Source organism: Podarcis muralis, chromosome 2 (genome assembly GCF_964188315.1).
Source record: "Podarcis muralis chromosome 2, rPodMur119.hap1.1, whole genome shotgun sequence".
Classification (NCBI taxonomy): domain Eukaryota; kingdom Metazoa; phylum Chordata; class Lepidosauria; order Squamata; family Lacertidae; genus Podarcis; species Podarcis muralis.
Genome location: NC_135656.1, coordinates 3,344,578 through 3,359,944, shown reverse-complemented (window position 1 = coordinate 3,359,944; position 15,367 = coordinate 3,344,578). Strand labels below are relative to the sequence as shown.

Here is a 15,367-nt window from a genome sequence, read left to right as displayed (position 1 = left end):
TATTCTTAAGCAGGGCTTCCACTGATGGGACTCCTTATATTAATCCTGCCCATCATGTGTACATGTTAGGAGGGAGCTGACAGGCAACACACTTGGCGTACAGCTGAGAGAAACCAGGTACACAGTGAGCTCCTTTATCTGTTCTTCGCATAGCTTCGCTCTCAAAAGATGGGTGATGGCCACTAACTTTGAAAGAGGATTAGATAAATTATTGGAAGATAAGCAATTGAAAGCCACTGTGCCATTGTTGGGAATCACAAGTTGGGTACCTCAGGCGGCAGGATCCACAGGGGCAGCAGATTCTGATGCAGATCTTTATTCCCTCTCTTTTTCCTGATCTAGATCTTGTGGTAATTATACTTTACAGAGTTTTATAAAACTTAATTTTTATTAAAGATTTTATTGGTTTACAAAGGGACTGTCTCCTTATGGGACAGTTTCCAGGTGTATATTACTTTTGTAATTTAAAGTCTGCCTTCTGGAATCCATCTGTGAACAGAATGTGTGAGTAAACTCTTTTTATACTTTTATAGAAGACTGTGTCGTGTCTATCTTTTTATGAGGGACCAAATGGGAAATTACCAAAAGGAAAACGTATTTTAGAGGCTTTAGTGAGCCTGAGCAAACGCATTCGCTGTGCAAGTTTAAAAAGGGGAATGTTACTCTGCTAAATTGTGGAACTTGTTAACACAAGTTGGAAAGGCTATAATCAAACAATATATCCTCTCCTGCATCCCTGAACATTCCCACAAGGTGGAGTCGTTTTCTTTCCCTCCACTTGGAGATACTGAATTCTAATAGTTGAAATCTAAAGCGAGAGCTGAAACTGCGACCTGTCACTCAGGCGGTTGCTCAGCAACGAGGTTCAACAGCTGCTTGCGCAGCGCGCGCGTGAAGCGAAAGTCGCTTCGCTCTACGTCAGACATTCCGCCTTGGTTGCCGTGTTACAGCCGCTTGAAAACGGCGGCGGGGGCTTAGCTTTAAAAACTGTTTCTCTGATTGGCTGACAAGGGACGTCCGCAGCCCAATACGAGTCTGGGGGCGGGCTCAATGTCGGGCGATTTGACTTTGTCGTTGGCCAGAGAGCCAGCAGGTTAATGTGCCGTTTTGCCGAGAGGCGTTACCTCACAGAGGCCGCCGCGGCGATAGGCTTGCTGGCACATCATTCAGCGCTACCGTCAGGCAAGGCGAACTCCCGACAGCGGCCGCGCTCGAGCAGCCTGCCATTGGCTAATATCCCTTTCGGTCATGCGCAGGGGAGGCCGCGTGGCGGCGAGCTCGGCTCTCCGATAGGTTGCCAGAGGAACCGCGGCGAGAAAGCGACCTTTCGGATGGGCGGCGGGTGAAGGCCATGGCGGGAGGGACGAACGCGGCCTCGGGGCGGCCTAGGCTTGGCCACCGCGTCCTCCTCCTCCTCCTCCTCGGGGCCGTGGTTCTCGTGGTGCCGGTGGGCGGCTCAGGTAAGCGGGCGGGCGGGAAGAGGGCGGCCCCTTCCCCTCTCCCCGGGCGGCTGCTTCCCCCTCGTGGAATCCCAGGAGCGCAGAGCTGCGAGGGGAGCCAGAATCTCGGCTGAGCTGCCTTCCCTTCCCAAGGCAGGTTTTGCCCCGTGATCTTCGGGTGAAGGGCGCCATAGAGACCTAATAAATGAACATTACTACTAATAAAAACAATTCACACGAAATGTACAGTTTCGTTAAAATGCTGCAAATTCCAGCCAAAACTAGACAGCATAATTTATCCGTGGTCTTGTTTGGGAAGTGAAGGCAGAAAGGCGACGTGATTTGTTCCTGGGCTTCAACATAAGAGGCGTTAGTTTGGTGTTTCCCAAAACGTTCATAATTAATTGACCAAAGAATTGGAACTGAAGGACCTAGCTCTATGTGAAACAACTTTATAACAATTGTTATGTATGTAAAGATACTACTACTACTACTACTAATAATAATTGTATCCTGCTCATCTGACTGGATTGCCCCAGCCACTCTGGGCGGCTTCCAACGTACTGTATATAAAAACATAAATGTTGTCAGGCACTACATTTCTGTTATTTTCCAGCAAGTCTCAAGAGAGCAAACTGGAAATGCCAGAAATGCTTGGCTATGAATTTGGGGTATATTAAGTTTCCTTTAGCTGTAAATGATGGCACTCGTTTACTGGCAAGTGTCTGATTTGAACAGCCCAGGTGAAAAATTGTTGGTAAAAGGCAGGATTCACTAAACTTCTGACACTGACAGCACAGTCCTGTGCCTGCTAACTTGGAAGGAGGTCCATCTGAATTTGATAAGGCTTCCCCCCAGCAGTGCCATTTCCTGGAGGCGCAGGAAATCAGCGCAGAGTATAATTTTAATCAATTGAAAACAATAGCTTTATCCGCATCTCCAGTGGCTCTAAAACCTAAGTATATTTAACTGTATTGTGCTTGTTCATCCCTTGCTAATGCTTGCCACTTTCCTTCATGCATGCACACACTCCATAGTGAAATTTAGTTTCTAACTTCCTGAGATAGGAACCTTTTTAGTTATTCTGCAAAGCAGCCTTCTCTAACCTGGTGCCATCCACATGCTGTTGGACTACAACTCCATCAACCTCAATCTGCATGGCTGTTGGTGAGGGATGATGGGCACTGTAGTCAAAAATTTCTGAAGGACACCAGGTTGGGTGCTATATTCATAAAAGTATTCCCTCCCCCCCCCCCCCCCAGGATTCACAAGTTACTTTTTGCATGCTTGTGAATTATTTGAAATTTCCTCTTTGCCAAGCACACATAATTTTTATAGTGCTTTGCAGAATCTACACAATCAGGTGCTTGCCCTGAGGATCTTAAAATTTCAAATTCAACGTAGGAGAAAAAAACATGGTGGTATGTGTAGAAGGTGCGTGTGTACATGCATGTCCATGAATGTGCAGGCTCCCTCTCATTGTCCACTACGTGAAGATTTTGGGCCACCAAACCCTGTGTTAGTGGCTGCTTTTAAGTTGCCTATTGCAGTTCATTGGTGTGGTATAACTTGTGTGAAAATGAATAGTGATGTTTTGGAATTTTTTATGTCCTCTTGCTAATACTGCTCTCGGAAATAGTGCTTTCTTGGTGTAGGCTAGAGAGCATCATTCCAGCACCTTACTGAATAGACTAATCCTGATCTACATTTTGTATAAAACAACCCAGTTCTCTCAATTCTCAGGCAGCAACTCTGATTTCAGGCAAAGATCTTGCAAATGTCTTTAACGCAGTCCTTGGTTATTGTTTGAACTCAGTAGATCGAGTGTTGCCTCTTGAAGATCATCGCATGCAAAAAGAGAATTCCTCTAAGCAGTTTTGCTACACAAACAAGGTGACCCCAAAATGGCATGACATATGGACCAGAATTCAGGTAAGAAATGGAGTCCTTTAAGTTTCTGGCAGTTGACGAACCTCAGCCGAACTTTCTGTCTGCATACTTGCTAACAAAAATCAAGGGAACTAATCCTAGATTATGTAAATCTCTGTTAAGTAGCTACATGTAGCTTTCATAAAAACCTCCATTGTCTTTTGTTTCTCAGCATACTGGTTGGGAGTGTGTGGTGGATGAACGATATGGGGTGCTGTGTAATGCATTTCTCAAGGCTCAGAATTGGAGCCATGATTACTGTTGAAGTGCTCTACTGTGTTACTGTGAAGCTAGTTTTGTATACAGTCATACCTCATGTTACGTTTGCTTCAGGTTGAGCGTTTTCAGGTTGCGTCCCGCGGCGACCCGGAAGTACCGTAACGGGTTACTTCTTGGTTTCGCTGCTCGCACATGTGCAGACGCGCAAAATGACATCACTCGCATGCACAGAAGTGGCGAATCACAACCCACGCATGCGCAGACGCGGGTTGCGTTCTTTTCAGGTTGCAAACGGGCCTGTGGAACGGTTCCCGTTCACAACCAGAGGTACCATTGTACAGTATAGTCAAATGTTTTCTCTGTGCCTTCTCATTCTGTTTCAAGTTGTATTATACAGTCGTTAAAAGAAACTTTTATTCAAAAGAGCATTCTGTGTTATAGAATGATGTTCATAGGTTCAGGCTTTGAGAAAAATAGATGGTTATCATGGTTGGAGATGAAAGTCAAAGACAAGGTCATCTCTTGGAGCCCCAGTTATGCTGCAGATTGATGTAGCTGACAAATAGGGAACCTGTAGTCCTCCAGATACTGTTGGATGATATCTCCCATCATCCCTGACCATTGACTATGCTGGCTGTGGTTGATGGCATATGGAGTGCATCAACATCTAGAGGGCCACAGATTTCCTATCCCTTAGTTAGTTACTTATCTATCTCTATGGGTAATGCAAACTCTCCATACACTATTTGTGATTTACCCAACTACAGTAATGGTTGGCAGATGTCTGTGCTTCCCCTATTGGAGCGGCTCTATTCTTTTCACAGTATTTACCAGCATTACATAAACTGAGTAGTATTCTTATACCCAGGTAATGGAATGTTGCTTATTTGAGCTCCAATCCTAACCCCACTTAGCTGGGAGTAAACTCTGTTGAATTCAGTAGAATTTACTTCTGAGTAGACAAGGTTAGGATTATGCTGTTAATCTTTCTTCCTTGCTGGGTAGTTGCCTTTTTTATTTGTGGGAGAGGGTTGACTATGCAGCTACTGAAGAAGAGAAGTTGGAAAATAGAAAAGATTGGTTGAAGATGGCACGATAGCCAGGGGGAAGGGACTTGTGATGTCATAGGCAAGGTCAAGTAAGTGCTCGCATCACTTTGAACAATGGATATTCATACTTCTTGTAGCAATGATTGCAGTTACTATCACCGGTGCTTAACTGCTTGTGTCCTGGGAAACAGCAGTTTCTCCATAACAGGATCAATAATTTAGTGATGACTGTTGCTCCTGCCCACCCACTTGAGCCACGGTGTCTGGAAAGGCCCTCAGCCTTGATTGAATGGAATACTCACACAGTCTCTTGTAAACTTGTTTTGCTGCTCAGTTGTTTGCATAATGAAGTTTAGCATTGGAACTTTGGCCATCTGTCTCCTCATTCTCTCTCCCCGCCCCCGCCCCCATCCTGATCCTGATTTTTCCCTTTCTGATCCTGTTCCTTCAAGTGAATGCTTATACTTTTCCTTTATAATAATTGTACATTATACCAATCTTATCAGCTTCCTTTGTTGGCACGCTTCCCAAAAGCCCCTTTCTCTTCCTTGGTACTTTCCTCTGAACCAGCCTGTCATTCATCTTTGTAGCGTGCATTTCATAATGGTACATAAGTTTTGTGTTGTTTATTTAGATACCACTTGAGTGGTGATATTCTGATTTTTCTGTGTTTTAATGTTGGAATCTCCCTTGTGGCTAACCCTTTCCCACCTCTGTCTTTTGCAGATACGAGTAAAAAGCAGCAAGATGATCCGAGTCATCCAGGTGGAAAATGAGGAAAAACTTAAGGAACTGGAGGGATTCAATGTGTGGAACTACATCGGCTCCTTCTTCAAAGAAAAACTCAATGACACCTATGTTACTGTAGGTCTCTACAGTAATAAAACTTGTTTGAAAGTTGATGTGCTTGAAGAAGGCTCCAACTACACCATCATCGTTGCTCGTAGTATGTCCTCTTTTACCTTAGTTGCTGGCTTACTGGGGAAGCTGTTAGTTGTGCATCTAATACTGCTAAATGAATTAGATTAAGCTGCTTACTTCCTGATACTGTGAACTGCAGGCCTTCTGGTTGACAGAAATGTAGTAGTGATGCGAGGGCAGGAATATCAGGACACTAGCTGGGCAAGTGAGTTACGTAATCTAGATGCTTTGTACTACATGTGGTGCCATAAGTAGGATGAATATTAGGATTTCATACTGATGTCAGAAGCTTCACTATGTCAGGTTAATGGAGAAGTTGATTCATTTTGTGAGGGCCAAATAAGTCGCAGTGACCCAAAGTTCTTTTTTTTTAGCTTTTTAACGAGATGTAAGCTTGACTTATATGGTATTCTTCTGGTTTTAGTGATCTCTTACCATTCCTTGTGAAAACCTATGTGTCTAGAATATGTTCTATTGCAAAATGGACACATGACACTCGTATACCAAATGTTTTTTAAAAGGAGATCCTATTGCTTAGTGTGAAATTTCAATTAATGGTTCATTCTTCTATACTTGGGTGCAAATACCCATCACTTGTCAATGACACATATGCACTGATCCTGTATATATTGCACAGGAGCTTGGCCATTTCAGTATGCATGCACCTTTTGCAATTAGTGAACAGCTGTGTGCGTATTATCTCAGAGTACCAAAGTTTGAGTAAAGTCAAAATTTGTTCAATTCATTTTTGTATTTTATTTGGGAGGGATGTTGATGATGAGAACTAGTATTTTAAGGGAAAGTATTAACTGCTTGAATGAGTTATGTGCTATGCTGTGTTGTTTCTTCTTGGTAAGTTAGGATGTAGTGTGCTTGTTCCTATAGTAGATCAGCACTCTTAATGTTGCTGCACAGGAACTTTGTACTCTGCCCTTTGAATTAATTCTAGATTTGCACAAAGAGTATAGGGTGGTTTTGGATGATGCCCTATGAAAGACAGGAAGCGGTCATCACAAGTGTTGTGTGTCTGGCAGTATTGCTATATGCAGCCTCATCATAAATGGGCACTTGGTCTGACAGCATTTGAGGTCACCTTACACCCTGATCCAAAAGATTTAGCAGCTCAAAGGTCAGTTCAACACAACGGATGAACTGTTTCATTTTCTTGCAGCATTTGATCCCAAGCTCTTCGTGGTTACATTTCTGGGCCTTCTGCTGTTTTTCTGTGCTGACTTGATGAGCAGGTGAGGACTGTAATGGGCGGCAGAAATGCCAGACATAATCTACTGCAACCATCTGCTTGGCTTGTAACAGCTACCAGATTGATCTTTCCTGTCTAAAGCAATGGTAGTAGGTTATATGGTTTTTGTTTTAATAATGAAAGGCTAATGCAGGGGTGGGGAACCTCAGACTCAGGAGCAAAATATTCTCCCCCATCCCAGGGCTCTCTATCTGGCCTTTGAGACCTGGGACTCAGGACTGCCTGTCTCCAGCTGTGCCATGGCTAGCAAAGGACATGCTGCTTCTTTGTTCCACAGAAAATTGCCTTTTGCTCTGCTAAATCATGGCTATGCTGCCCCCAGTGTCTCTGTGGACTCATGGCTTTGTGGGCTTTGCCAGAAGCAACAGAGAGAACAATCTCCACCTCTACATGGCAACTGTAAACTCCGGCTTGTTACCCAAAGGCCAGCCAAAGGTTTTGGCTCTTGGTGTATTCCAGCCATTTTCCCTTGTTCTTGTGGCGTGTGCTGAATATTTGCTGCTCCTGACAATCTTTGTGGACGTATAAATGTTATTCTTGCACAGCAACTGAAATAACAATTGTCTTTGCAGAAGTCCACTTTTCTTCTATTCGGCTGGAATAAGCATTGGTGTGCTAAGTTCATTGCTAATTGTCATCTATGTAATGTCCAGAATGGTGCCCAAGGTGAGTGAAAGTACTGTTCTATTGACAATACCTGACTCTTTGACAACAAGCATCCAGAAAGCCACGAGTTCAGAGTTCATCTTTCAAAATGCTTAAGCTTTAATTTCAAGTGCCTTATTCAGACTGTCCACGGCTTAAAGAACATGCAGGACACATTGACCACCCAGTCTTGGCTTGTCTTCCATACAGCTTTGTTGTCCATATTCCTCCTTTCACTGTTTTAAGTCAGCAAGAGGAATGAGTGAGATGGCAGAAGCAAGAGGAGAGGAAGTAGGATGTACAGCGGTGCTCTTTCCCTTGCAAATGAGGAACTGACAGACGTAATAATCATTGACCCTAGAGAGGGGAATAATTGAAAATAGGGAAAAGAGAAACATTTGCTTGCTGTGGGCAGATGAACATGGCTCACATCATCACAGAGTGGGATTTTTATTGCTCCCTTCTCAATATATGGCTCTTGCCTGATATATAGTAGCTCAGAAGCACTTCAGTGCACGTTTTTGTTGGAATCTGGACTAACTTAATATGATAAATACTTTACTACTGTGGTTGCCATATATACTAGAAAAAATATTTTTTGGCAGTGTGTGTGTGTTAGTGGGTATATTCCATTTTTGCTTGACTACATTCCGCCAGCTTACCATATGCAAATTCAAATGTTAGTGGTTGTGCAACCACTTATAAAAATCCCAGTTGTGGTATTTTGCAATGTAGGAAAACCCATGCCATCAGCCGCACAGTTCAAATGGTATATTTCCCTATGAGAAAAAAAATGACATTCAGCAAATGAAAATGCCCGTCTTTGGACAAGTCTATTCATCTGATAGTTAAATAGCTGCTTGAATTGAAATTGTCTGTTTCTTATTGTGCTTCATATTTCATATTGTGGAGTTGTGAAAAGTGTTTGTGTGTCCTTTGTGAAAGCATTTGGACCAAGTCAAGTGCAGATACACAGTTCAGTGGGGTTTAAGTAGAGTGCCATGGCTGCCCCGCCCCCTGCAATCCCTCATTCAGCACCGGAATTGGCCACTGTAGTCTAAGACCTGGTTCTCATAAGTGGGTAAAATGGGTAAACCTGTCTCTCAGTGGTATGCATCAAATGATTTAATCCTCTTCTGTTAAAAAAAAAGACCCTCTCCCTGCATGTAGAGTGCTGGGAAGAAGGGTTCTAGTAGGGCATGTTGTGTGAGCCCCCACCTGCAACCTGCATAGTACAGTCTACATACAGGTTTGCCACTCCACTTGCTGTTGTGAGAACTAGGCCAAATGCTTCTCATCAGTCCCAACCAAAGAATCTGGCCTAACTTTATCTTGCCAGGCTATGCTGAAATATGCCTGCCTGCCAGAACCCAGCCAGCTATAGAATTTAAATTGTGCAGTTTGCATATGGTAACAACCTAGTAGTGTTGTATGCCTAATTTAGGGCAAGCTGGATTGTCTGCTCTGTCGAGAATGCAAAAATAGCTTGCTTGTTCTTTTTGTGCCCTAGAAAAGTCCCATCTACCTCATGCTAGTGGGAGGCTGGTCTTTTTCTGTTTACCTTATTCAGCTGGTCTTCAGAAACCTGCAGGAGATCTGTAAATTGTACTGGGAATATCTGCTGGGTGAGTATTTCTTGACTTTCTGTGCTTTCTTTTTCATCAAAGCCTGTGGCTTAGGCTATTCTTCATATTTTTGAGTGAATCTAGAATTATAGAATCATAGAATTTTAGAATTGGAAGTAGCACCAAGTTTCATCTAGTCCAACCCACTGTAATGCAGGAAAATGCATTGCCTTCACACTTGGGAAATGCTTAGCCTCCACACTTCATCCTCAGCTCCCAATTAGCTTGAGTAAAGAGTACCTAGAGATCTAATTAAGGCAAATTTAGCTGCACTGATATTTGTTCACACCAAAATGACAGCTAAAAAGTGTTCAGCAAAATCTGTTCAAGTATGATTGGGAGTCACTTAAACAGAAATTTAAGTAAAATGGTATTTGGATGGTGACTCCTAGTGGGATGAGGCACTGGGGTGGGAGTTATGAAGGAAATAATGGCATCAGCTATACTACTGGATACAGTGGTACCTCGGGTTACATACGCTCCAGGTTACAGACCCTGCTAACCCAGAAATAGTACCTTAGGTTAAGAACTTTGCTTCAGGATGAGAACAGAAATCGTGCGGCGGCAGTGGGAGGCCCCATTAGCTAAAGTGGTGCTTCAGGTTAAGAACAGTTTCAGGTTAAGAACGGACCTCCGGAACGAATTAAGTACTTAACCCGAGGTACCACTGTATTGCATGTGTCTTGAAATTGACCTGTTTCAGGCTTCTAGTTATGCAGTCCTTGTCGACTGTACCAAACCCTGACTTGGTTTTGATCTTGAGAGGTTTTTCCTTTTAATATCCCATGTGAGAAGCACGCACTGTGAGCACAGGAGTCATGGATTTAATTACACTTGGTATGATACAACCTTTCTAGATCAGCATCCCATTCATTTTTAGGCTTTTTGGTCCAGTCTTCCTAGAGTGTGTAAAAGACCTGAGTTCCTGGCTTTTGTTGCCTTCTGGAATCGTGCTGTTGGCAACATGTTTTAATCCTCTTGCTGTTAGGGAATAGTCAATGTTTTCTATCTATTTCTGGCTGATTTAGCACATTGTTTTGCTTCCTGGGGTGGTGCTTCATTCATTAAGTCACTCACCATGAGGATAGTTTAGGCTCCAGATTAAAAACAATTCTTGGAGTATCTCTTTATGTTTCTTCCTTTATTTCCTTTCCTTTCTTTGCAGGTTACTTGCTCGTTGTAGGGTGTATCAGCTTTGCAGTGTGCTACAAATATGGGCCCCTGGAGAACGAACGCAGCATCAATCTCCTCACTTGGGGTTTGCAGGTTCTTGGCTTGCTTTTCCTCTACGCAGGCATCCAGATACGGCAGATCGCCATCGCACTGATCGTAATTGCATTCTGCACTAAAAACCTGGAGTACCCAGTCATGTGGGCCTATGCTATCTACAGGTGACGGATGGGAAGCAGGGCATTACTCATCCTAGAAGGCACAATCCAATAATAGACATTAATAGACTAGTAAGATAAGGTGTGTGCTTGTGTTTGTGTGTATGTACTCAAAACACAGTGAAATTTCTAACATGTACGAGAGAACAAGGATTGCCTATTCAAAGATCACTTACTATATTTCATTCAGTGTTGGCCAAGTCTGTAGTTTATATCTGGATAATCAGAAGGAGAATGAATACTTTTGCATATATATATGCAATATATATATATATACTCCTGTAGAGGATAGTTGCTCAGAATGGGATGATTGTTGTTAATTATTTAAGCACTTAAAATTCTGGGGCACTGTGCAGCATATTAGATTGCAAAACTATATTGTTTCTTTAATATAATAGTGTAAAGAATGGAGAGGAAAGCAGGCAAATTCATGTACCAGTTGTTAAAAGTTATAGCAAGTTATGTAATTGGGTAAAGTTTCTTCTAATGACCAGTTGAAATAGGTGCTATGGGGACAGTGTTGAAAAAGGAGGACCCATTGATTGGATCCCAGCCAGCTCAGTCAGACCTCAATCGCAGCATTCATGTGCCACTGTAAACCATCGTTTTACTCCTCCCCGATTCTCTCCTCCTTCGTAAGGTGGGGCAGAAACAAACCATGATCCTGGCTCACTGCTGTGTCCAAACAAGGATTATGGTTTGTTTTGCTCCAAAGTTTGCTTTCTCATCATGGTTTGTTTGAATAAAACAAATGAATGAAGCAGACATATTTACAGTAAGCCATTACTTATGGTTTACAGTGATGTTTGAACACACCCATTATCTCTTTTTTCCTCCCTCAGGTGAAGCCAGGTGAAATGGTAGCTGATGGAAGCAGGTTGTGGGAGGGGGAATAGCTAACCTAATGCTTTAACCCCCAATTAATGGGTATGCTTTTGCTCCATGCAGCCTGGGTTGCAGCCTGTATGGTGGAAGCTGGGTTGAATTGTTGGTGAGCTTGCTCTGGATGTTGAATGGCAAATATGGTCAAATGGATATTGTGTTGAAACCATTAAAATTGGGATTTCAGTTGCTGGATTGAAACATACCACTAGATGGTGCCTTAAGAGATTTTTGCAAGCTCTATCTCCCTCTAAAGACTAGCATCATGTTTAGATGCCTGGGTCCTCCTGCTCTCTGTGTCTTTTCTTCTGTCAGGTGGGCCTATGAGCATAGCATATGAGAACATATATATTTACAATACCTGGCAAACATCTTTTCAATTGAACTTTACAGCAGTAAGACACAAGAGACGTAAGACTGCTCAAGGCATAAAATTTGAGTCTGGGAGCGAATCGCCCTAAAAAGACAGTCAGTCTGTAAAAGGTCTCTCTTTGGGTCTGATGTAAGAAAATGACACACAGGTCTGAGGTCCGTTCAAATGTCTACCTAGTGTTCACTAATTCAAAGAATACCCTACTCCGATTACTGCCAAATTGTGTTTAGTTGTTGTGCATCACAAGACTGTCTTGGGAAGAACCATCAAGATAATGCAGTAAGACTAGTGGGATAGAATCTTTCTGAAGAAGGTCTAGTCCTAGCCCAAAATCACAGTCTTGTGCCCTTTTGGTACAGACTCCCAGTTGCACCCTATTCTAGTGAAGCTCCAGAGTAAACACTGTTTCCTGAGCTGCTCAAAGGTTCTTGGAAGGCACCAGACTTTGATGTTCAGACTTGCAGCTGCCACTAATGTCATTGCTATCCTAGCAGGAAGGTCTCCACAGCCCCAGAAAAGCCCAGCCCACCACGTCTGCTGACTGAGGAGGAGTACCGGATACAGGGGGAGGTGGAGACACGCAGAGCCCTGGAGGAATTGCGGGAGTACTGCAGCAGCCCAGAATTCTCTGCCTGGAAAGCAGTCTCCCGCATCCAGTCTCCCAAGAGGTACTGTCCAAGATGATTGGAAGATGGGAGGGGAAAGCTGCATGGTGCTATGGGGTCCTTATACCCTTTGGGAGCCTTCAAAAGGATAGCCTGGTTACAAACTCAGCCATAGGAGGGAGGTGGGATCTGGGGTAGTTAAGGGTGAGGGTGAGATGCAGGTTTGAAGCTGGCTTCTCTGCTAGTGCCACACGCCAGGAAAAACTACCAAGTGTGCATTGCTTTATTGAGTGCATGCTACACATGGGGGCTATTCCCCTGGCCGTGCCTGCAGTTTGGACATTGTCTGACAAATGTTTAATTGGCCCATGTTACATGCATTTCATGGCAGGCCATTAAATAATAGTCAGACATCAGCTGGTTGCTGCAGTACTCTCACTGCTCTCTGCTGGTTTTTCCCCAGATTTGCTGATTTTGTAGAAGGTGCTTCGCATGTGGTCCCCAATGAGGTCTCTGTCCATGAGCAGGAATATGGGCTGGGAGGTTCTTTTCTGGAGGATCAGCTCTTTGAAGAGGAAGATGGAGAGCGAGACTACAGCTTTGAAGAAGAGGAACGCGTGGACACCTTTTGGCCCCAGAACCATCTGAGTTTCTGAAACAAAGCCGGCTAGTATTCATGCAAATAGATTGGTTGGTAATGCCCCTTGTTGACACGGGGTAGGAGTTGCAGTGATGCTGCTCTCATGTTAGAGTGAGCACATGTATACCTAGTCTACTGTGGATGGCACATACAGAACAAGGTGTATATGCTTGGCAGACTGCGCAAATGGGCTGGGGTTCTATTAAAGCCCTGCTGCCTGCACTAAACAATGAACCGAACGTGCAGTGAGCTACACGTGGGGCAGAGTCCTGGACTCAGTATCTTGTGGGCTGTGAGTGAATGAGGCTAGGCAACTGGGGAGCAAGGTGGAGTTGTGACAATCTATTTAAAACCTGCCGGTAATGAATTATTTTGCCTTGATTAGACAGGGGCTCCAGAGGAAGGGCTTACAGCAATGTGTAATGTCCAGCTGAGTTAGGCTTTGCCGTAAGTACCTTAATTGGTGTCATACTTTGTTTCTTGGAAGCCCAGGATGCTGTCGTCCGAGGTCTGACTTTTCATGGTGTCTGTGGTGGTTGGTAGAGATACTGCCCCCTTGGTGGCTCCTGTGCTTATCATCTGTTACACAACTCTTTCTTATGCTATCAAGCTTGATCTTGTGCTTGGCCCAGTTCTTTAATGAACAGCAGATGACCCACATTATGCATGTTTCAGCTCAAACAGGATTTTGTCTGCTTGCAAACAAGATGCAACCAATTTTTTTGGGTGGCCTTCTACTGCTTTCTATGTTTTTGTTTGTTTTGAACTAGTTTCCTCTCAACATAAGTTTGCCTGTATAGCTCTCTGAAGCTGCTCTCTGAAACTGATGCAGGTACTATAACAGGATATAACTTTTGCCTTGCTACTTTCAAGCACCTGTTTGGCCCTCTCATTACCACCTGGCTTTAAAAATTCTGACAGCTGAGTTGGATCCTTGGGGGTTTGTTCCTTTTAGCAGATGCAGCTTGGCACAATCTAATAAAGAGCTGTTAAATGTTATAGGCGACTAAGCCTATCAAATTCTACCACCTTTTTAACTTCGGGGATAGTTCCTAAAGAATTACAGACACAATGGCAACCCGATTCACTTAGGTGTAGGTCCTTATTATCATATTCCTTGAGCCTTTTTCAAATTAGTTTCTACAGAGAAATGTAGCAAAGGCCTACATTTTCAAAATGGTTGTTTTTCCAGAGATCAGTTGAATTGTATCTTCCAAGAGTGGGTGGCACGAGGCTCCATGAAGTTCTTTCAGGAATAACTCCCTCAAAATAGTTGACAGCATATGACAGAGAATTTGACTGGTTATATGTGCCTTATTTACCTAGTCTTGGAGCAACATGAGCAAACACAAAAAGGTGATAATAGCTGTCATGTCCTGTGTTCTGGCTATTCTGTTTCTTCTCTGTAGCCTGATACTTGTGCAAATGCTGCCCAGTATATTTGGCAGAACCTGGTCAGCAGGATTTTTGGGATCGGAATTCTTCCTTTTCTCCATATTCAGAGATCATAAAAACAATATAGTTGGTCAGAAAATGGGGAGAACTCCATGCTGTTGGTATACATTTTGAGTGAATTTAGTGTTACAAGAAACATGGGACTACTTCTGAAAATCACAACCCCCCGTCTGCATCCAAAATGGTACAAATTATCCCATGCCCTGATGTACTTTGCCGTGCTTTCTCCACTAGCTGCAGCTAGTGATGTGGAACACAGTGAGGAAATGGGAAGCATTATGATAATGGGACCAGAGCAAGTTGTACTGGACTCTACGGGGAAGAGCAAGAGAGAAGACATGTCATGGGGCTGGCCTTGGCCACTGCCTTAAGATTTTCCAGTTCCAAATTTCAGGGCTGGGGAGTAAATTGCTGATGCCCTTTCCCCATATTGAGAGCTAAACAGATCTGATCAGACAGAAGCACCTGACCTTGTATATTGCAAAGTTAACTTGTTCAAAACTTAAAACAAGGGTTTTTGCTCTACATTCTATGAAAACAGTATGTGTAAAATGTCTTCCTCCAAGTGTTACAGTCAATACAAAATGCTGAGTTCACTTTGTCACAAAAGCAAGATACTTGATCTATGCAAATTGGGGATATAAGCCATTACGTATTTCTGGGGTAGTGGTGGAGGGGAATACCTCCTAACTGTGGTCAAACTGCCTACAGACAGGTTTCAATAAGTGTGTGTTTCTCTTTTATTTCTCCTAGGAGGTGGTCAGTATTTTTAAAAAAGTTACTTTTGACTGTGAATGTACTGATATGCCATATCAATGCTTTCTCGGTTGTGTAGTGACGGTTAAGATTTTTAATAAAGTCTTTTTTGGTAGAAAATGAAACTTGTGATGGTGTGAGGGATAAACCTTTCCACCTTCTTATGGAAGGTTTAGTAGA

General features: G+C 43.3%; 1 protein-coding gene across 1 annotated transcript; it reads left to right on the top strand.

The window, feature by feature from the left end:
• Positions 1-1,193: 1,193 nt before the first annotated feature.
• Positions 1,194-15,312, top strand: NEMP1 (nuclear envelope integral membrane protein 1). Its single transcript, XM_028721260.2, has 9 exons — positions 1,194-1,460; positions 3,256-3,371; positions 5,363-5,582; positions 6,729-6,801; positions 7,391-7,484; positions 8,974-9,088; positions 10,254-10,479; positions 12,223-12,399; positions 12,800-15,312. Exons 1-9 carry the CDS (start codon positions 1,352-1,354, stop codon positions 12,990-12,992), a joined length of 1,323 nt encoding a protein of 440 aa, XP_028577093.2. The 5' UTR covers positions 1,194-1,351; the 3' UTR covers positions 12,993-15,312.
• The last annotated feature ends 55 nt before the right edge of the window (positions 15,313-15,367 follow it).